Source organism: Lampetra planeri, chromosome 30 (genome assembly GCF_965212315.1).
Source record: "Lampetra planeri chromosome 30, kcLamPlan1.2.h2, whole genome shotgun sequence".
In the NCBI taxonomy this organism is placed as follows: Eukaryota; Metazoa; Chordata; class Hyperoartia; order Petromyzontiformes; family Petromyzontidae; genus Lampetra; species Lampetra planeri.
The window spans coordinates 9,252,651-9,276,512 of NC_136136.1; the positions used below are offsets into that span (position 1 = coordinate 9,252,651).

General features: G+C 50.3%; 1 protein-coding gene across 1 annotated transcript in view; it reads right to left on the reverse strand.

The window, feature by feature from the left end:
- Positions 1 to 23,862, reverse strand: part of TTLL5 (tubulin tyrosine ligase like 5) — a 98,194-nt gene that overhangs the window by 14,440 nt on the left and 59,892 nt on the right. Inside the window, exons 33-35 of the mRNA XM_078608704.1 lie at positions 22,215 to 22,410; positions 21,299 to 21,523; positions 9,731 to 9,855 (exon numbers count right to left, since the gene is read on the reverse strand). Of these exons, the coding sequence (XP_078464830.1) occupies positions 9,731 to 9,855; positions 21,299 to 21,523; positions 22,215 to 22,410 (546 nt within the window). The remainder of the gene's footprint in view (positions 1 to 9,730; positions 9,856 to 21,298; positions 21,524 to 22,214; positions 22,411 to 23,862) is intronic.

The window sequence follows — 23,862 nt, forward strand, 5'->3', positions numbered from 1 at the left end:
GTCGAGGAGACAGAGTCATTCAATTCTACGTGACTTTACCGAAAGAACCAATAAGACATAACGGGATATTTAACTTCCACTGCATAGAAGATGGCACACAGTAGGTTCATTAGGTTAGTACACCCGCAGTATTAACCAGGGCAGCCACTGGTTTCAAACCACTACAACAAGTGGCCAACGCGCTATTGCTAGGCCTCCGATGAGCACGGTTGGCTACGTATGGTGCAAAATAAGTTCACCATACACACATAAAGGCCATGCCACCACCACGTACACAAGACACATATGAACCTTATGGCAGGTCCCATAAGGCGCGGCTCTCGCATAAACTGCGTTGCGACGTCATTTTATGTCTGTTGAAGGCGAACGATATGGCAATCTATTCCTCTCGACGAGCTCTACACGATGCGCTGATCAAAATTTTGTTTTCGTATTCTTTGGGTCTTTCGTTAAAGTCATGTAGATAGGTTCATTTCAAACCTTTATAAACATCTTCTTGGTTCTTTCGGTAAAGTCACGTAGAAGGGAAGTAATAAAATAATAAAAATAAAACATAATAAAACAATTCTCACACCGTTTACCTTTAGAAGCTAACCCCCTCTTCCTGATGACGAACCCTTGTGTTGCGATCGAAACGTCGTAGTTTTTTGTTATTTTTTTTTTACATTTTCTTTGAACCTTTCTACGTGACTTTACCGAAAGACCCAAAAAGAATATGAATTCCTGCAGTCGCGAAAGTTTTAAGTCCAAATTAAAACGAAGCAAGTTGACACACGAGGGGGCACAGATGGTGCATCTGCCGGTCATCTCAGTCCGCCCATGGCACCTGCAAAGTCAACGTTTTGTTTCTTCGGCGCATTCGTCCTCGCCGCTGCGCTTGGACGACATGACAACACAATGATCCGCGCCAGGTGCGCAGTGGGACGGAGTCGCCAAAAATAAATTAATTACGATTTTGACTTCCGTTAATTGGGGTACCCGCCATAAGGTTCATATGTACGGCCAGTTTGTCAATCCACTGCTGCATGAAGGCTGTGCGAGAGTCGTGGGGGTCATTTGACTGTGGTGGACCACGCTGGTTAGTGTGGGTTTATGAAGGCAGGGAGCATAGCCACAGTGCAGTGGAGCAAAATATGTCGCTGCACTGCCCTCTGATGCCCTCTGCGTGACCCCGCAGCAGCAGCCTATAACAACTGTGAATGGTGGTCGGCAATGCAAACACTATTCAGGGCTCAATCCCGCAAGGATTTCCGAGATCTGATCAGATCGGTGTCAGGTCACATTTCTGTGCTGCTCAGGCATCAATAAAAATAAATGAAAAACACCAGGCAGCAAACAGGTGCCTGCGAATGCTTCGCTTCCTCCAACAAGACCGGCTTCCTTCCCGTAACTGGGCGAATGGAGACCTGCGTGGCCGTGCGTGTAGGTCACGGTCAGACACACGTGGCATTGCTCATGAGGCAGGGGAACCTTGACAAGAGAAGTCAGATGGGAGAAAGTTTAAAGCTCTACTGGAATTAGAAACAGCAAATATGGTGACTTGGCTCAAGACCAATTGATTTTGGCAACCTAAACTAAACTAGTTTTATTTGACCAGGTAAGGCCCCGTGAGCTATGTAGCTCTTTTTCAGAAACGACCTGGCTATCACAAATGATAGCTCAATGAAGTTGCTTATTACGCGGACATTTCTAGCAGCCGAAAGCTCTAAATGCGTGGTGATTCTAAATGTGGAGGGAATACCTGGAGGACCTGGAGAAAAATCCACGTGACCACGGGGAGAGAGACACGCAAACTCCAAATATGCAGGCGTCAGGGTTGCGATCGAACCCACGACCCCCTGAGATCGGTAAAATATCGTCACCGTGGTATTGAAGCCACCACAGCAAAGAACCTTCTTTCTGATGGATCCCACAACGGCTGTGCAGGACCGCTCTCATATTTTCATCACCACCACCCACCCACAACCTGGCTTTAGGTGGTCCTCTTGGTCTTGAACTCTGGGTGCCACTCCTAATTTCCGTCTCGGGAACCTACCCTCCTCCATCCTGCACACGTGTCCCACCCGTCACAACCGCCTCTTCCCGATTCAGTCGAGAGTAATTCTTGTTTTGGTGGTGCATCGCTGTGAATTTAATCTGGGTTGGCTCGGTTGTACAGACACATATGAATCTGGGGTCAGTGGCATGAAAGCACTTAAGTATAAAATTCCCTAATTAGTTTAAACATTAATGTCAATCAATGGAGATATTCAATTAAGGCATTTTATGCAACTGGTCACTGGATATCTTGCAAGGTAAGCAGGCATGAGCCTGGATAGTGCTTGGATGGGTGACAATCATGCATAACAGGTGTCATAGACTGTGAGCAAACATCTCGGTTCCCAGTCGTCACCAACTCAGTGACCAGCATGGTGAAGTACGGTCAAATTAAGCCCATGACTCGCAGAACTTGGAAAGGCCTTCATCCAGCAGTGGACTTAGGAGCTGCTGTGCATGTACACAACATCTTTGCCGGGTGACTGTCAAATAATGCTCCACTCAACATTCAGAAGGTCGTGTGTTTTAAATCAAATCTCGATTGGCCGATGACACAACTCATCATCTCTCTGGGGTTGAGAAAACAATGAGGACCAAGTTGTGGCCAGCTGGATCGAGGTGGTTGTTCTATGGAGGCGGTGGTTCCCACAGAAGAGAGTGTGGAATTCCCACCCCCATTAGCTCAGGGGCCACCCCACACTCGCCTGAGGCTGAGAGACACTTTGACATTTGAGCGATGTAAAAAAAAAGGCAAGTGAAAATAAATACTGAAGTAGGAACATATCCGTGCGTGTCTCAGAGCACTTACTAACCGCTTGGCATTTAAGAGTTTAACACACAACTTTCTTCCCGTGCGCACACACACACGCCCACCCGCACACCTGCACAGCCAGCCCTCCTCCCATCAGATACGAAAGGGAGAGCCAAACGGAAACACTGGGAAGTTCCACATGGCCGGATCGAATTGTAATATTTATAGGCGAACCTCACACCAATTCTCACGTGTATCGTTTTGTTTTTAGCTCTACAGCAGTGCATGTTATTCTTATGGAAATAATCACATAACAGAACATTAAAAATGAAATAAAGCGTGAGCCGGTTGTACATCTGCATTTAAAAAATGTACGCGGTGCATTTGTTAAAAAATATAAAGCACCTTACATTGTGTTTGGCTTTAATAGGCGACACAGACATGTGACATTTGAACCACTGGCTCAGGGTTACCAACGGATATAAGCACGTGCTCATTTGCACGCGGAGACACCGTAGCTTATGAATTGGCTTATATACGCCACTGTGGCGAGATGTTAACTATCTCGCCTGGTATACAGGTGGTCGTGGGTTCGATCCTGACCCTCATGCCTGTATAGGTGGAGTTTGCATGTTCTCCCCGTGGTGGCGTGGCTTTTTCTCCGGGTCCTTCGGCTTTTTCCTCCACGTTAATAATAATTGAGTATTTAGCCCCTATACATTTCCGCATGATAAACCACTTAGTGGACCTTACTTGGTCAAATAGTCTTTTTTTATATATACGCAAGAAAAAACTCACCGAGTCTCAAGACCGTTTTTCAGGAGAGTCCTGCTGGGAATGACCGATAACAGCGGTGGCCCAAACTTCCCGAGCCTACAAGCCACATACCCAAACCTTCACATGGCCAAGCTAGCGACAACACACACATGGTGGTCATGCCACCGGGTAGCTCCGCACTTGGTCGGTTGTGGAGGTTTGAATTTTGAAATCTGCGTGAGCGCCCCCCGGAAGTACTCGTGTCTGGCTCCGCTGGGAGGGGTGAGCGCGCCGGGCTACGAATACTTCTGCAGATTTTTTTTCCCCGATTCATGTAAAGTTGTAGCGAGAAGATAAAAATGATCTGCGTCTCCATGGAGCGGCACTTGAACTGCCCGGGAGCCGTGGTTTGGCAACCTACAGTGAGTAACTCTTTTATCAGTGAAGAAACTTGAGCCTGTCTTATACATACAGGCTGTCAAAGGCCTACTTTCTTCACTGCATCCGACAGGTGCCACCTGTTTACTCTGCGGGGTGGGCATCTCACACACACACACACCGGCTCCATCTTTGTGCGATACACCAACAACAGCTGCTCGTAGCTGGATTACGGGCGTCTGTCATCACGCCCAGAAAAGTTGTCAAGGACATACCATGCACACAATCAGAACCTGCTTTTTTATATGTAAATATATATATAGATATCTATATATGTAGTGACATAGAATTGGTCTCTCAGCAGCATAGCGCTGGCTGCTGGCAGGGAAGGGGATCTGCAGAGTGAAGCAGCCCTGACTGACAGCAGGCCACGTGACAGACCCGAGAGGGATCGAGGGTAAAGGTTACGGAGGGGACGCGTCGAGAGCCCCGCTCGTAGCTTTCAGAAGGGTGGCGTGGCCGAGGCGGAGTGAGGCCACGCTAACAGGTTAAAAGGAGACCCCGGGTGGGGGATCTGAGCCGTCGTTGGAGTGGGATCCCCTCGTCGTCGTTGTCGTCGCTGTCGCCTTGGCCACTGTCGTCATCCACTTGATAATTACGCTGCTAGACGGTAGTTGGCTGTCTTAGCTCAGCGCCGTTAGTGTCAGACGGCTAGCGTTGTGTTGCAGGCTAGCAACCAGAGTAGAGTTGCGTTTAAGCGAGAGACAGAGTGTTGTGTAACAGCAGAGAGTGTGTGTAATAGTGTGCTCGGTGTTTAATTAAATAATTGCCTTCAAGAAGTTACGTCTCCAAGTCAGTCACTACATATGAACCTTATGTCCGTGATGCAGTCATTTTTAGTCTGGTGATGGTCGGCGATGCGGCAATCGACTCATCTCGACGAGCTGTACACGAGGCACCACCACGGTGCGTGTGACAGAGGTCACAAACGGATTTTGATTCCTTACCCGTACCCGGCCGCACCAGGGTCGCAAACGGGTACCCGTACCCGGCCGGGTACGGGTATCGGGTACCCGATTGCGACCTCTGTCGTGCGAGCGTTCAGGGTTTCAGCGCAATCGTCCTCGCCGTGTTTCGACATCGCGGAGTAGCACGGATTTTGGATTGATTGGTACCCCAGTCGCGGAGTCAAGTTCACCCCTGGAAAAAAGTTTGTTCCAGAAATAAAATATTTAATTGCCTCGGCCATTTTGTATTACTTTTGTACCCCGGGGTACCGGCATCAGGATTTTTATAAAAACAGAGTGTAAATTAAATTCTCTCAGAATGAACAGCAAGCATCTTCTTGGTTCTTTCGGTAAAGTCACGTAGAATGGAAATAATAAAATAATAAAAATAAAACATAATAAAATAATTCTCACGACGTTTTGGCCACAACGCAAGCAGCCGTCCTCGGATGAAGAACAGGTCTGTCAGAAAGACAGCGTCCGAATCGAAACAGCAAGCATGTTCGTGCCAAAAAGAAACCTGCTCGGCTTCCGCAGATTTCTTGTCGGTCAGGTGAGTCAGGAATCTGAGGAGTGGCGGCTGGATATGAATCAAGGGTTCAAGATGACGACGTTTCACGATCCGCCAGTTCGTGAGTCACCCTCCTCTGCGGTCAGATGAATTGTCGTGGCAACAGGACTCCGATTCGATTCCACGATGTATTATATCCATCTCGTTTCACCGTCGCGTTTGTATTGTTGTTGTTGTTTTTTTGTTGTCTCCGTTGTACGATTTTATTTTCCCAATTAGCCAAGCTTATCATTTGCACTCTCTTTATTAATGCACTTGTCATTTCCCACAAGCGATACTTACACACGATCCAATGCCCGTTGACTGTCATAAGCGTGGGTAGATGGCTCCCGTTTCACAAACATTGACGTAATCTCTGGCAATACTCTTGCAGTGTCTTGTAAATTCACCCAGACGGACACATTGTAACAAGTCACCTGCTTACACTTCATTTACCTATTCAAGTGTAGTGACTGTGCTTGTCACTGTGTGGTGTCGGGGCTTGCGAAGCAACGGCGGGAAATGTGTTGTCATTATGGGCAGCCCGGGTTACGGGATGTAGTACCACCAGCCCTAGCGGGGCTTGGGTGAGCGCTGGGTAGCGCGGAGGCACCACGAGCAGCGTGCGGTGCGGGCTCCCGGTGAGGGAGCGAGAGGGAGCGTCAGCCAGCCGGGGTTACGTTGGGGCACGATACGCTGGTTGACCTGCTGTCACGTGACCGGATGATATTGGAGGAGGGCCACCGGTGGACGGGGGCCGTGGGGCGGTCACGTGGTCCAAAGGAGCTCTCGGGAACCTTCGAGAAGGATCTCGAGAGACCGGGAAGGTGGGCGGGGCGAAGGGCGGAGCCAGCCCCAGCCCGGGGGCATGTAACGAGGGCCCCGTGAGGAGCTCGGGGTTCTTCGTGTTGCTGGTGTGAAGAAGATCCACGTCGGGGAGAAGAAGCTTCTAGCCACGTGGTCCGGGACCCAGCTCGTGGTCCTTGCCGGGATAGCGAACCGTGTCTAGTTCTGCCGTAGCGTGGCTAGATGGGCATTCGAGACCCGAGTGTAGATCGTGTTGTGTTACGTACTGTTGTGTAAATAAATAGTGTTGCTCCTAAGATAACGTCTGCAACTCAGCTGGACTCACTACACTTGCACCAGTTGTAGGCACTCCTAAAACTGAGACCTAACTTCGTCCACTCGTCTCTACGTGACATCTCACCTATCCTGCCCTCGGCAGCTCCGCTCCCAGCCACTCCGCACACAGCTTAGTCGCACTCAGCGTCTTCACACAGAGGCTTCGCACACGCCACCGCTGCCCTTGCCTAGACTCCCTCAGACCCACTCACTCGTCTGTCCTGGGCGGGGGGATCAACCATCACCCGCCCGGCGACTCGTCAGGGTTGAGGTCCGTTGACGGCCTAGAGCGGCAGCGGCGAGATGTCTTCACTCTTGTCCCCAGCAACAGCTAACTCTGCTCCGTTCACACACCTCCTTATATCCTACGGCCAATCATCCGAGAGCTCTCGTGTCTCTCTTTGAGGCTAGCCAGGCTGGCGCCTGTCAGCCCATTAATCAACCCTCATCTCCCGTCTCCCTGGCAACACCTCCGGTGTCAGCTTGCACAACCGGTCGACCCGGTGTGGACCCGCTTAGCCCCTCAATTAGGTGGCGGTGCAACCCCATGTTGCACACGTGCACCTGCTTGCCCCCGGTTGTCCTGGGTCAACTGTGCGCGCCGCGTATTTCACTACACTACACTCTGATGCGGCCAGGTACTGCTGCGGTTACAGCGCTTGACTCACGACCTAAACACGTGTCAAGATCAGCGCCGGGGAGAAAAAGGAGGCCTCGCGTGGCACTGGTCACAACCCATCCACTCGCGTTCGCCGTGTCCGCCTTCACCGGTGCTTGCTAACAGCACTTGGCCCAACAGTATTGTAAAGGCTACACGGGGGGTGTTTGTCTACGTGCGAGCGAGACGCGCAGACGTATGCATACGGAGGGTGGGGGTGCAGAGCGTGCCGCACTGTGTTGCGATTCCCCTTGCCGGGCACAACATCACGCGGCACCTGAACCCATCCTGGGCATCCACTAGGGCAGTGGTTCCTAGCCTGCGGTCCCACGGCAAGGCCACGGGAAGTGGTCTGCGGAAGCATTGCAGATACTACACTGGAGAGTCATATTTTATTTCTTCATAAAACCAAAAAATCATTGGTGCGTAGCGGTCCGTGCAAATGTTCCGAGGGTTGACAGCGGCGCTGCGGGGCCGGAAATGTTGGAAACCACTGCCCGAGGTTAAACGAGCACCCGGAACTGCGTGTGTGATCACCAGCACTGCGGAGACAGGCAGCTGGAGTCTTAACACTACCTGTCCCTACAGTTAATTAAGATAAGCTGGGCTCTGCGTGTCGTTGTGCATGCTTGCGTGCGTGCGTGTTTGTGTGCTTGCATGCGCGAGTGCTTGTGTACCTGCGCGTGCGTGTCACAGGCTTTGGCGTGCCAGCTCCATTCCTCTCAGCGATAACCATCTCCCACCACAGGTGCCCCCCCCCCCCGAGCGCCCATCCAAGCCCTCTCTACCAACCACCTCCTCCAATGCCGCTCACCACCCCTTAACACGTGCACGTGTCAATCCACTGCTGGGAATGGGGGGGGGACCCTGTGGGGGGGGGGGGAACCCTCCCCGGTTCACGGAAGCTTAATGACCTACTTCACCGCGCTGGTCAGTGCACCTTGGTGAAGATGACGAGCACAGACGTCGTGGGGGCATTGGAGTACGGTACAACAATGGATTTTACTGCAATGCCCACCATGTAAACCCCACAGCCTGATCCGGGCTCCTATCCTTCACCAACTACCGCTGACCATCGTGGCGAAGTATGGTCAAACAACACTCGTGCCAGGCACGGCATGGAGAGGCCTTCATCCTGCAGTGAAATTGACAAAGACAATGTCCATACACGGACATGTTCTACAACTAGGGTCGTGTGGAGATGTGTACGGTGTTGATTGTGAAGCACAGCAAATGGTCGTCGAGGTGGGGAGCACCTAAGATGGGGGGGGGGGGCACCCAGATCCACAATCACAATGGGATGAGAAGATGACAGCAAATACGAGAGGGTCAGGTGTCGGCCATGCATCTTCTGTGGAATATGGCAGAAGGAAGGAAGCAGTGGTGAAGTGCGGTGACGGTAATGGCATTGACCTTGAACTTCAGGAACTACACAGCCACCACGAGGGGCTGTCTGTGAACGAGAGGCACGGAGGCTACGACGGTTCATTTTGGAGGAGGGAGGGCGGCAGAGCCCCACCAGGATTCCTGTGGCATCACGACCGGTTGCGTTGAGTCTTCCCGTGGGCGATTTTGTTTGTGTTCTACGGGGCCATTAGCCCGGGCTCATGCAAAGCAGAGATCAGCCTTCCCGTGGGCGATTTTGTTTGTGTTCCGAGTGGGCCGTTAGCCCGGGGATCGTGCAAAGCAGAGATCAGCAGCTCTCTTGGCAAACACGTGTGGAATGTATCACTTATCCCACGTACACACCTGCCCCTCCGTCACAGCAACAGCTGAGATAGGGCTCAGGATTGTACGTAATGAGGCCAAAGGTAAAGGGGCAGCCCTGCAATTGCTCACTCATGCCACTGCTGGCGAAAGGGCCTCCCACTAAAGGTAGGTCGAGCGAGGGTATTTTTTGGCCTACTCTTCCACGATGCCCAGGTATCTTGGAAGAGGCGGGTGTAACTCACACTTTATCCCGCCACGCACACGACCCGCCAAACGAATCACTGTGGTGTACACGTTTACCCTGCTGGGTGGACAGAGGCAGGGGTTGGGGGATTGAGAAACAACCACCGAATGTTTCAACTACCTCGCCTGATATACAGGAGGTTGTGGGTTCGATCCCGACCCTGATGCCTCCATATTTTGAGTTTGCATGGCTCTCTCCCCGTGGTCGCGTAGATTTTGCTCCGGGTCCGCCAGTTTTTCACTCCACATTTAAAAGCAACATGCGTTTAGAGGAATTTGGCTGCTATACACATGATGAGAAGCCACTTCTCAATGGGCTATCAATTGTGGCCAGGTCACTTCTGAAAAAAAGCTATATAACAGCTCAGTGGGCCTTACCTGGTCAAATAAAACAAGCCGAAGGCGAGTGTTTAAACACACGGAAGACGGGATTGTTTTTCTTGCACGAGGAGCTTCCCGATGGCTTCGTGAGCGACAGAGTGAGAGAAATGCGGTGGCGCGGCGAGACACTCGCTTGCCTGGCGATGCGGAGCGTTGGGGGCAGCTGTTTCCGGCTCGGCAGCGGAGACGACGGCGGCTTGGGCACGAGCGGAGTCGCCCTCTGGGTCCACGGCACGGACGGAGGGCCCTCGGCCAGCATCGCCTGTGAGCGGTGCAACCGCCACCACCATCATCATCATCATCACCACCACCATCATCACCATCATCATCACCATCATCATCATCACCACCACCACCACCACCATCATCATCACCACCACCACCATCATCATCATCATCACCACCACCACCATCATCATCATCACCACCACCACCACCACCACCATCATCACCACCACCACCATCATCACCACCACTACCACCATCATCACCACCACCACCACCATCACCACCACCATCATCATCATCATCACCACCACCATCATCATCATCATCACCACCATCATCATCATCACCACCACCACCATCATCATCATCACCACCACTACCACCATCATCATCATCACCACCACCACCACCACTACCGTCATCACCACCACCATCATCATCATCACCACCATCACCACCACCACCATCATCATCATCATCATCACCACCACCATCATCACCACCACCACCATCACCACCACCACCACCACCATCACCACCACCACCATCATCATCATCATCACCACCACCCACTAAATTAAAAAGGTTCATTTTACCAGGTAAGGCCCACTGAGCTGTGTAGCTCTTTTTCAAAAGTGAACTGGCCATCACAAATGATAGCTCAATGGATGTTGCTTATTAGGTGGAAATTTATAGCAGACAAATACGCTAAACGCGTGACGTTGATTCTAAATGTGGAAGAAAAAGCCGAAGGACCCAGAGAAAAATTCACGCGACTACGGGGAGAGAGACACGCAAACTCCAAATATACAGTCATCAGAGTCAGGATCGAACCCAAAAACTCCTGTATAGCAGGCGAGGGAGATAACATCTGGCCAACGTGAACCGCGAAGCTCTACAATAAGCGGCGAATGCACTACTACTGGGCAACTCCGATTAGCACGGTTGGCTACGTACGGTACGAAAGAAATTCAACATACATATGTACATCAGCAAAAGCAGTACAATTGTTAACGTCATCAGGGACCAGCTGCCATTATGGGGGGGTCTCCTAGGCTCACAACTGCCCTTCTCAGATCTGTTGTCTCACGTTATGGGCGCAACATTCGTGGGAGCGTTGTTTACAATGGAACGGTGCAATGTGGGAGGGTTGCGATGAGATGTGGTCACAAGGCTCTTTGAGTTGCAGAGGCATTCAAGCGAGTGCCCTTATAAATGCAAATCCTGATGCTTCGTGACATTGACATCAACATCACTGGCAGCAGGAGCTGAAAAGGAATGAACATCATCAATGAACACCAACGAAAGCATTACCGCCACAGGATGTTTTCTCCGCCGTAAAGTCTAACCGAATATCGGCTGCAGCCTTAGGCACGATGAGGATTCGTTAATCATCGCACGTTTCTTGCATTATATGCATTTTATAAGTTCCCGAAAATTTCCAATAACAAGTCATTCGATGTTCCCGCTACAAGGAAGCTCCTAGCTATGTTTCCTGCATGTCTTATTCAAGAGTTCCATCCCTACCACGCATCTCCTACTCTCCTCTGACATCGGGGAGTTCATCAAACCCAATGTCCAGCCTTACGCGCACGGGCTTGTAGCGGACAACACAAAGTACAGCGAAACAGAGGGAGGCACTGCTTCTCTGCGTCCCTCTGCGTCCGTATCTGTGTCTCTACCGTCTGCGCGAGTCTCTCCCTATGTCTCCGTGACTGTTTTTCTGTGTCTGTCTGTTTTCCTGTCTTCTGTGAAGGCTACTGTTATCATGAACTCGACTACAAAAACTAACTTAATCCTTACATGAACTCTAACAATGACCCTATCGTTAATACTTTTTCGAACTGTGTTAACGGAAGGATTAGTGTCATGGTTGGCAGTAAAGTAAATTACTTTTCAAATGCCATACGAAAGTAGACCATTTAAATTTCGAATTACCAGCTGATATAACACCTCATATCATTAAGACCAGAGACACACGAACCAAATGAGTTGATTAATTATGAGAAACTGACACATTCATGTAGTGGTTATAGCTCGGATAATCCAATCATTGTATCCGCCTGGCTTTTAAGTAACCGATGTAACCAGCACATGAGTCTTTTTGAATCTGGCCGCACGGTATCCGATTCTCTCGACAGCCGATGGAAAAAAACTTGCTGAACGTGGAAAGAAACACACATATATATAACCGCAAAATGTCTGTGTAACGGTATCTCCCAAGCATTCATGCCAGCACATGTAAACATTCAGCGGTTAATAAATAACACATGGCTTGGAGACACAGAGGAATTGCTCACAGTGGGGTTCCACATTCATCAATGAACAAATTGGTTGAAAATATATATATGTACATTGCTAAACAAGGCTTCCTTGTGAGTTGTGTGAATTCCAATGAAGCCACACAAAGCCTATACATTCACACAATACGTGGACTCATCAGAGACCCCCTAATCAATCTAATATTGTCTGGACCCCATCAGAGACCGGTCTGTCAGTCTATTGTCTGGACCCCATCAGAGACCGGTCTGTCAGTCTATTGTCTAGAGACCCCATCAGAGACCGGTCTGTCATTCTATTGTCTAGAGACCCCATCAGAGACCGGTCTGTCATTCTATTGTCTAGAGACCCCATCAGAGACCGGTCTGTCAGTCTATTGTCTAGAGACCCCATCAGAGACCGGTCTGTCATTCTATTGTCTAGAGACCCCATCAGAGACCGGTCTGTCAGTATATTGTCTAGAGACCCCATCAGAGACTGGTCTGTCAGTCTATTGTCTGGACCCCATCAGAGACCGGTCTGTCAGTCTATTGTCTGGACCCCATCAGAGACCGGTCTGTCAGTCTATTGTCTAGAGACCCCATCAGAGACCGGTCTGTCAGTCTATTGTCTGGACCCCATCAGAGACCGGTCTGTCAGTCTATTGTCTGGACCCCATCAGAGACCGGTCTGTCAGTCTGTTGTCTAGAGACCCCATCAGAGACCGGTCTGTCATTCTATTGTCTAGAGACCCCATCAGAGACCGGTCTGTCATTCTATTGTCTAGAGACCCCATCAGAGACCGGTCTGTCATTCTATTGTCTAGAGACCCCATCAGAGACCGGTCTGTCAGTCTATTGTCTAGAGACCCCATCAGAGACCGGTCTGTCATTCTATTGTCTAGAGACCCCATCAGAGACAGGTCTGTCAGTCTATTGTCTGGACCCCATCAGAGACCGGTCTGTCAGTCTATTGTCTAGAGACCCCATCAGAGACCGGTCTGCCAGTCTATTGTCTGGACCCCATCAGAGACCGGTCTGTCAGTCTATTGTCTGGACCCCATCAGAGACCGGTCTGTCAGTCTATTGTCTAGAGACCCCATCAGAGACCGGTCTGTCAGTCTATTGTCTGGACCCCATCAGAGACCGGTCTGTCAGTCTATTGTTTAGAGACTCCATCAGAGACTGGTCTGTCAGTCTATTGTCTAGAAACCCCATCAGAGACCGGTCTGCCAGTCTATTGTCTAGACACCCCATCAGAAGGGAGGCCCTAATCCAGCAGTGAATTGGCAAAGGGCTGTGCATGTTCATGTACAAAGGACATATGAGAGAGGAAGTGGGCGCTTTCGAGTTGCGGGGCAGAGCGCTGAGTCAACGTCGCATTTCCCTGGAGGTGAGTCTGGAGAGAGTGAGTTTGGGCGGTGAGTCTGGGAAGAGTGAGAGTGAGGAGAGTGAGAGTGGGGAGCGCGCGAGCAGTCGGGAGCCGGGGGTGTGCGTCACGCCACGGGATGCCGTGGGGAGAGGGCAGCGAGCCGTGCGCTACCTCTCGTCACGTCGCCTGCCATGCTTACTCACACTCTCACACTCCCCCATCCCTCCCCTCTGCGTCAGCGCTTGGGTGTGAGAACACCGCTTCTGTGTGTTTATTTGTTTGCGCGTCTGCGTCTGTGTTCAATAAATGCTGCAGACGAATACAACGTTTTCCACAAAGCCCACAGCAGGGCAGCCTGAAATAGATTGATTTTTCGTCGCAGACACCTCATCTTTGTGTGCCCGGCGCAGACATATTTTCCGGGTTGCACACCTGGGCAGAGCCATGTGAAGTGAAGCCCTGCTCACAGAGCGCCCTGAATGTTAAGCACCCTACACGGAATCCTATCGCGCGAGTCAAGTACGTAGCAAGTCGTAGAAATCCCACAACGCCACAATGTCCTCAATCTCTCCGTGGGACAAATGCCGTCGACTTGACACGAACCGGCACTGGCACTTGGGTGTTACAATGCTACGGCTGGGGTGGGATGACAACACCTCCGACTGGGATTCAAACTCACGAGCATTGGTGAAACACGTGCTCCGTTGCTACGTCGCCACTCTCGCTTAAAGCTTCTAGAGCGGCTGTAAACGATCATTGCGTGACACCTGCCTGTTCATCCCGGAGGTTGTTTTTATACACGAGAATCATTTTAAGCGGGCTGAGTTTTGCGCCCCTCCATCAGGTTCGTAACCACCCTCTCGCACAACTTCCTCGCATGTGTTCGAGGTCTCGTCATGTAATGGGCATCGATACAGGATTGAATTTTGGCAAACATTTTCCAAGCGGGTTTTCAAAATGTCCACTCTGTGACTGCTCTCTTACAATTAAGATGAAATAATGACAGGCCACACAGCCGGGCATCCCTTGATGAAGATGATCGATTAGCACACCAAAGAAAAAGATCTCCTGCACCAGGTACACATTTAAGGTTGAGCCGATGTAGGTGAGGCCCAAGACCGATGTTAGCCATGAGTGGGAATTGAACCCAGGTCGTGCAGTGCACTCACCACTACACTTCTAGTCCCCAACAACCACTAGCGTACTATGATTATCGCGGAGAGTATTTGCATTGTAATTATGATTTGCTGCTGCTGTTTCAGTTGCATATTATCACCATCTTCATCACCTTCATCAGTACTCCCAACATTATTACCATTTCCATTATCATCAGCACTATTATCATTGGCAATAGCATAATAAGAAGGCTGATCATTAATCATTGTTACTGGTAGCATTGCCACCAAGGTATTTAAGACATCATCATTCTAACCAGCACTTGCACCATCAACACTTTGTCATCTTTATCATCATCAACGACATCACCTTTATTATTCCTCGAATCATCTCCATCATCATGATCACCCCAATAATCGGGTGTCGCCTGCTTGAACAAACTCAACATCCCTCCAACGGGAATTATAATGAAGGCTGCTTTGACCTAGGGAGGCACAGGGTAATGTCACGTTTCAACTGCAACTCCTGTTATGCATCACGCGCAGTAACAGTTCCGGAATTTAAGATCAGTGGGCGAACCGCTAAACCATTGCTCCCCAAACACAGACAAAGACTCCCCGTATAGCCATGAAGGACTGTTGGGGCAAGTGCTGTTAGCAAGCACCTATGAAGGCCGGCACGGCACACGAGGGGGTGGGTGGCCAGCACCCAGTGGCGCCTTTGTCTCCCCAGCGGCAATGATTTTACACACCGCACCAGATACTCATGTGAGGCCCAGTCAACCGAGGGGACGCCCAGGACCGGTTTGAATAATCGTCACTGGTGTTGTCCGTGAGCAGGAATCGAACTGGGTTCGTAGCACCGTGCGCCAAGCACTACGCTACCGCTCCACACGTCACGTTTCAACTGCAACTCCTGTTATGCATCACGAACAGTAACAGTGCCGGAATTTAAGATCAGTGTGTGAACCGCTAAACCACTGCTCCCCAAACACGCACACGCACTACACCCACAGCAGTGTTCACAGTGCAGGTGTGTTTACGCAGATGTTAACGCTGCTACAAACTCTATAAACCCATTATGGAAACATGAATCACAAAAACAATAAAAGGGTAATGTAAATAAAATGCAATACTTAAATTATACAGGCCATGGATTGTGGCTATTTTCCTTCAATTGATGGGTAGAGTCGGCACGTCTCCCAATACTCAAAACGAGCAGCGGCTCATCCCCGTTGGCGTTTCTAAGCCAGCAGCGGCGAATCCACATGCTTGTTGTGAGAAGCAGCTACAACGATGATGAGACCGCTAGTCATCCAAGGCAAGTCTCAAAGAGTAGCGAAGCCTTTTTTCAAGACGGTCCTGCATTGTGATGTTTGTCCAATTCTGTTCATTGATTGTTTTGGCTTTTGGGAGGAAACCAGAGAAAACCCACAGACACATACGAGAGAGGAACACTCAAAGATCTGCACAGACGTGATAAGCCACTTTGCTGAGCTATCATTTGTGGCCAGGTCGCTTCTGAAAAATAAGTTAATACCTCAACGGGCTTTGCCTGGTAGGATGGGGATGGTTTAGTTTTATTTGTGTGTTGTTGGTGATTAGTTTACCTTTCTTGTACTTTGCACTCCTATCGTGTTTTTGCATTGTTTGCTATTGTAACGTTCTTAAAGCTCATCGGATTCCTCCGGTCTAAATAAATATTATGATTCTGCACAGATATATTTTAGAATCCACTGCTGTGCTGCCATCTTCTGTCCACGTGGCAGCCCAAGCGTACAACACCTCTACAAGGCGAATATCAATCACACTCAACCACGCTCAGCTTCTGAGATCTGATGAAATCAATCCCAACCGGGCTGATTTGGTCACAGCTATTGCACCACAGGGCTGCCGCTGTTGACGCTGTTGCGTAACGAACACTTTGCGGACGAAAAATCCAACTGGTTAGCTCGCTGTGGTCATAACGCTCAAAGTCACGGCGGTTCAGCCTTCTTTCAAAATCTCCATCGTCGAGGGTCCATCGAGCTCACAAAAAACATAATTCCGGGAATGCTAAAAAAAGAAACCACATTGTGGGAAAGTCAACAGCAATGTTTGTCCAAAGGAGAGAGTGGCACCTGCCACAGGAATGTAGAATTTCCACCAACGGTTTGGGGACCACCAACAAAGAAGAGCTGCGGTCCAACTGGTTGTTTGAACGTGGAAAAACTTTCATGTCGGCGCTTCTCTCTCCGCGGCTAGACGGCGGCAGGATGAGCGGCACGACAAAACGAGCGGGGGGGGGCGCGGGGGGGGCGGTTGCGGTGATATCAAGGAGCAAGTGGCGGCCGGGGGAAACCCCGCGCCGACAGGGATTCTGGCCGAGTTCATTCCTCCCACATTAGTCACCGGCCGGCAACAGCCTCGCATTTAGCGGCGAGCATTCCAGCAGCAGCGATGCCATCGGGCTCGACAGAAGAGCGGAACGGCAGGACAGCCACGGCCTATAATAGCGTGTCAAAGTCAGAGCCTCAAATGCATGCAGGGGCAGAGCTCGTATCTGTTGGTGGCCCTGAGCCCTGGTGGTGGAAATTCCACAATCTTGTGGCTGAAATATTTGATAAGAATTTGCACGGAAAATACATTTCATAATTAATAACAGCAAGCTAATGAAAGAGTGCATAAAAGGACGGATGGAATTAATGTTGATACGGCAAATGAGGCAGAACGAAGAAGACAGAGCCCTAGGGGATACTGATATTCGTGAAAAGGCAGGGAAGGCGAAACTTAGGTGGTCTGGGCTTGTCTGAGAAGGGAGTGGTGAAGATGTAATGAGAAAGTCTGTGAAGATGCCACTGGTGCAGAGGAGTAGAGGACGGAGACCGAGGACGAGATGGGAGGATACGGTGGAATGAGATTCGAGGGCAGTGGATGTGACGAGAGAAGAGGCACAGAATAGAAGCACGTGGAGAGAGAAAATCTGAGCAGCTGACCCCACAAAAATAAATCGAATTGTGTCTGTGATGCACGGGATAGCGGTGGTGCAGCGGTTTACACGCTGCACTACGAACGTGACAATCCCAGTTCGATTCCCGGCCAAGGCTAACAACACCAGTGGCGAGTGATGTCCGAACCGGTCCTCAGCAAGCCCTGCACCAACTTGCGTGGACCGATGTGGTGAAGTATGGTCAAATAACCCCCCGGCTTGTGATACGACACGAGGAGGCCCTCGTCCACAAGTGTATTGACAAGGGGCTGCAGCTTATTCATTCTCACTATTACGGCCTCTCACAGTCCAACGCCTGGCATACAACGACACACACACAGACCAGGTGGCTAAGTTCAACATATGCTGGTTGGTAAATGGTTTATACAATGCAGATATAATGTATAAGAGTTTTTTGGGTTATGGATGATGTTGGTCGGAAAAGCCTACGTGTTAAACAGATATAATGTAATAAATAATAAATTAGCTCGCCACAAATATGCAAGTGGGAGGGGAGGGGAGCGTTGCGTTTCTGTGGCGGCGGGCTGCCTGGGCAGACACTGTCATGGGATATGAGGCAGGTACGTAAAGGTCGAAACGAAAACGTCTGAAAGTGAAATTTAAGAAAACAAATGACTGCGGCGAGGCTGTGGTCCTACCGAGGCGCTGCGCCGTTTCCAACTGGGGCTCAATACGTGCTCGATTGAAAACGAGATCGGCGGTAAGAATGAGCGGGGAAGGGTAGAAAAGAAGAGGTTGCGCACGTTAGGCCACCGCATTTGTGATCTTCCCTCATGAGTTCGTCTCTCAGGTCAAGGTGGTTAAAGGCGCAGCTCTTCAACTGCTGGCTCCCGCCACCGCCAGCAGAAGGACTTTCACGCTGGCCAAGCACCTTGGGAGAGACGGGAGTGCCCACACTTTACCCCACCACGTGACCGGCTCTATCCATGAACGGTGGTGCGCCCATTGACTCCGCTGGGTGGACAGAGGTACGTTTCATAGTCAATGCCAGAATCAAAATCAGAATATTGCTTTACACTGGAGGCATCCGAAGAGCTATAAAGTTGTTTTTTCACAGATATCCAGTCGGGGGTGGGGGTCAGAACGTGACAACAACAAATAGTAAAAGACAACACAATAGCAGCACAGAGTATAGGAAAGGAAAACAAAAATCACAATAAAATACCAGGTAAAGCCAACTGAGCAATTAGCTTCTTTTTCAGAAGCGACCTGACCCCAAATGATAGCTCAACAAAGTGGCTAATCACGTCGAAATTTACAGGAGCAAAATGATCTAAATAATCTAGGGGTGCTCCTGAGCTCGGAGCAAGAGTTCCACATTCCTTATGGTGCGCGCGAGTCCGTGCACACGTGGACTATAGTTGACCGAGCAGAGGGAGGTGTATTGATTCCGTAGGGACGTGGACGACTGGTCGAGTTGAACCCCGGCCAGGGTTTTAACTCTACAACCCGATTGTGAGCCGAGCGCTGTGCCCACAGCGCCACCTGGTCGGATGCATTAGATATATTTTTATATCGACAACATGCAGCCGCTAATGCGGGGGGGGGGGGTTGAGCAAAGGCAGGCACACAGAACACACCCCTCCGGCCAGAACGTGGGATCTCTGAATATTTGAGGGAGGGATTGAGGACATTGCTGACATTCCTTTGGTCAGCAAGCAAACAACGACCCACGAGCTATGTGCTTAACGTGTACAAGTATTCACAAGTGTGTGCGTGTGTGTAGATGGAGCGGGCAGTGGTGGAGAGGTTCGCGCCCCGCGCTACGAACCCAGTGACCCAAGTTCAATTCCCCGCTCACGGTCAACACCAGTGACGATTATCTGAACCGGTTCCAGGGCCTCTCCTAGGTCGACTCGGCCTCAAATGAGTACCTGGTGCAATGTGTAAACATCAACAATGGGGAGACAAAGGTGGCCGGGCGTATTGCTGGCCACCCACCCCCTCGTGTGCCGTTGCCGGCCTTCATAGGTGCTCGCTAATAGCACTTGCCCTAACAGTCTGTTAAAGGCTATGCGGGGGGTCTTTGTCTTTGCGTAGACGGAGGGGGCGAAGATATAATATGGTGGTTAGCACTTGGCCCATAACGAGGCACCACCCTCAACACAGCGGTTTGACTGAGTCCGTCACAATTCATGAATAGATTCCCTTTTTACACGCTTTATTTAACTCACTCTGTTGTATCCTCAACTCTATCTGTTGTCGTATCCTCAAATCTTGTAACTCAATTTTAACCCACTTCCCAATGTCGCATCGACTGCAAACTTGGTATACGTATGTCATACTGGTGACAACACTATATTTTATCATTAAAAAAATATATATATTTTTAAGCAATCTTTTTTATATGTTATGTTTCGGCTTGGGTCTAATTGTCCACGCTCAACTGACGTTGGCTGTAAATCACCACAGTCCCTTACGTTATGGCGAGCTTTGGGGCCACTTCGTGGAGTCGTGGAGTGCTGCCATTACTCGTACGGTACATTTGATTAAAGCGTGTTTTTAAAAAAGTTTTTTAAAAAATTACTTATTTTGCCCTCCCCCCCCACCCCGTTTGGCACTGCCTATGCACAGCGCCACACAGCAGGATTTCACAAGTGCCAGTGGAAACATCCGAATGCCCACACAGCTGCCTGCCTTGAATAAAACTCTCGCTCCGTGGTGAAACCGCCACACTGCCCACTCACCACCAACCTAGCCTGCTCGCCACCACTAATGCCCACTAACTAGCAACATTGTCCGCTCACCATCACTACTGCCCGCCCGCCAGCATCACTCACCACCACCGCCGCTGCTGCTGCTACCCCCACCTCTCCATGTGGTGCCCTTGACTCCAGGCTATGATTAGCAGGGCCGTGGGGATGTGGGGGCACTGCATGGGGTGTCCGATCCTTAACCTCTTGGGTGGAAAATGATACTGGAAAGCTGTGCCCTATACACAGGCATATGTTGTGCAAGAGATTTCAAAGCGTTAATATTGGCAATTGAAGTACCTTCACCCCACTGTGAGACACAAGAAGAGATGTGTGCCCCCGGCTTCACGTATTCGCACGTTTCATATCGCATCGTGCTGAAGTTAATAATGTTCTGTGAGGCTCAACCGGGACACATGGTAAAAGCTGGCAGCCTCTCCGTCCGTCAGCCCTGCCCACTTTTACATCGCCACGCACGCTCAATCACTAGCCCCGACATCGCACTCAGTGGCCTTCAGAGCTGCGAAAATTAGTCGGTTAAATCGATTATTTGATAAAATAATGGCATTTACAGCGAATTTTGATGCTCGATTATTGGGGCCCCTTTAAGAATATTGGCCCCAACATCCAGCCTCCCCCGAAAGCAGGAAACCCCCTACAAGTCAACAATTGTCGCCTGTCAACTCCTGTCCAATAGAACACGTGGGGGCAGAGGTGAGACTCTGCCGCCCAATTAATTAAATCAATAATTGTTCATCCTCGCAACGGCCTTTGGCTGGTCATGGAATACAAACGGTCATCGCATCGCGCGCTTTCAGATGCGCTTCTGCGGCCATCTGGAAAGCTCTTCCTTCAAATCTCAGGAAGCCACTGGAGCGATGCTTTTTGTGTTTAGTTTGTTGTCCTTCCGCCCCGCACCTCCGATCAGCACAGTTAGCTACGTATGGTGCGAAAGAAGTTCAACATGCATACAAGCGAAGAACACATTACGGCTGGGTCATATCTCGCAGCTCGCCCGCCCCCCACGTGTTCCTTATTTCAGGGACTCACCAGGTGTCGGGCCCGGCTCGTCTCCAGTAGCTCCCGCGACTGCTGCTGCTGCTGCTGTTGCTGCTGCTGTTGCTGCTGCTGCTGCAGCTGCAGCGTTGCTCGGGCCGGATCCGGCCGGTGCGCCGTGCCACCCCCCGCCGGGCTGTCCTCCAGGTGCTGCCCCCACTGCCCTCCGCCCGCCCCACTCTTCCACTCGAAAACACGCGTGACCGCTTCTTGGGCTTCCTAGGGAGCGGAGGACGGGAAGGGAGATGCACGGCGGGTCGACAGGGCACGGCGAGCGAGCGTGTGCCGAGTTGGCTGCCAGTACGAACACTGAATAACAAATCGCATTTACATCTTGCCGGAAATTGAAACCCTACTACAAATTGACTGTCGAATATCCCCAGACATTATACACCATCGTGCAGCACTCGATCATATACGCCAGATTTTCTCTATCCTTTGCAAATAATCTGAATCGTAAAACAAATTATTTTAACAAGTATGAAACAATGCATGGATCGTGATTATTTGAAAATACAATGTAATTGACTAATACACAACATCTCGATGAATCTCATGCACCCAGCAAAGATCCCCATGGAGCCTTCAAGAGACCGTTGTTGCTAGCGAGCATCTATTCAGGTCAGCACAGCACAGGAGGGGTCGGGGTGGCCGTCACCATGCCGAGCCACCGTTGTCTCCCCAGTGGTGATGTTTACACCGCACCAGGCGTACTCGTTCAACGCCCGGTTTAAATATCTTCCACCGATGTTAGCCTTGGCCGTAAACCGCACTGGAGTCACCTGGTTTGTAGCGCATCGCGCACATCGCAGCGCCCCGTGCGCATTAGCACCTCCGATTAGCACGGCTGGCTACGTACGGTGCGAAAGAAGTCCAACATAGATACATACATCGCACACACACACCGCACCGTCTCGCGCAAGTCCGCATCCCCGTCACTGCGGACGCTGGCTGGGAGCTGCCTTGGCCTCCCGCTGGCGTCAGGGCGGTGCCAAGGGCTGCCCCGATCTGGCTTGTAAGGCTGGTGGCTGCCAGGATGACGCGAGGCAAGGACCGTCAGCTGCCCGTACATGCGGTCCCATGCGGCTAGCGGGTCTGGCGAGGAGCTGACAGATGGGGCACACACAGGCAGCGTGATCCGTGCTACAACAAACGCTGCCAGAGGTACATTCATTCATTCGTTCGTGTGCCTTGTTTAAAGCTAGGCGAGATCTCACCGCCTGTCACCAAATCACTCAGAATGCGGCCGGTCTCATCAGATCTTGGGAAGCTAAGCAGAATCAAGCCTGGTGGACTTTCTTGAGAAAAACAAATGTTCTAGATTTTGGTTGTGAGTTGGCTATGCGATGGCAGAAGAGTAATGGGTCCTTGAATCAACCTCTGTGGATATTTGAGTATCTCACCCTCGTGTGCGTGTATTGTCTTCAAGTTCTTTGACTTCCTCTCACATGTCACTCATGAATGCAATTGGCCAAATATCCCAATGTAGAAACCTTTTGAAAAGTTACGTGACTCAATCAGGTTTCCCTAGATGCAGGCATTGTTAGCATTATTTGGCAAAAGTAATCTCTGAAATGTGAATATAGAATTTTCACCAGTAACTCGGGCCTGCCAAAAGATAAAACGCGTGCTGCACTAGAATTCTTTTTTTTTTACAGAAACATATTTCAGGTTCATAGAGGATATTTCAGTTTCATAGAGGATAACACATATAACGTCTCTTAGAAAGACCCATACAGGTTGAAATGGGAGACACGACAAAGAAGACTGTGGAGTTTCAACAAAGTGGTGCTCATTGTTATCATCCCAAAGCAGGATGGACCCAGTTGACCCTTGAGCAGGGAGTTGACATTCCGGTTGGGAGTTGAGAAACTCCAATCGCAGGCGCTACCGCACAGCTTCACGCGTTTAGTTGTTGCGGCGGTGATTGTTTACGAGGACAACGGAATGTTCGGCCCGTGCTAATAAACCACTGCCAGGAGTAGTCCAATCTGTTGCATTTGAGGCTGCAGGTTTACGGTTCAAACCGCAACTACGGTACAATTCCAGCAACGCTACGCATCTAAGCCACAGTCATCCATGGTAAAAACCGCTGCAAAAACACGGTACGTTAAAAGTGAAACCGCATACGCAGCAACACACAATCAAAATAATGCTGTTTATCCAGAACAGTTCACCGACTCTCAACATGTCTTATCAGGAGGATTCTGCATGAAAGTGGCACTTTGGCACAAAAAAAATGCTTAATGGTTCCCAATAACCTTGCAGCCACTATAATCTCAAAGGGTAAAATAATAATAATGATAATAATGATACTCATGAAGTAGGACCCAGGACCATGATTAACTGAACCATTAAATCCCTACTATTCACTGTCTCTTTTCCACTCTGTCTCCCCTCTAGCAGCACGGTTCTTACCCACACACCTTTCTCCTGTCCCATCGCCTCTTTTGATCTCACTAAGCCGGGCGTAGTGGCTGTGACGCACTCCTGTAATCCAGTGCTTTGGAGGTGGCGTTGGTGAACCGTGCAGATGCTGACATGTACCGGATGCCTAG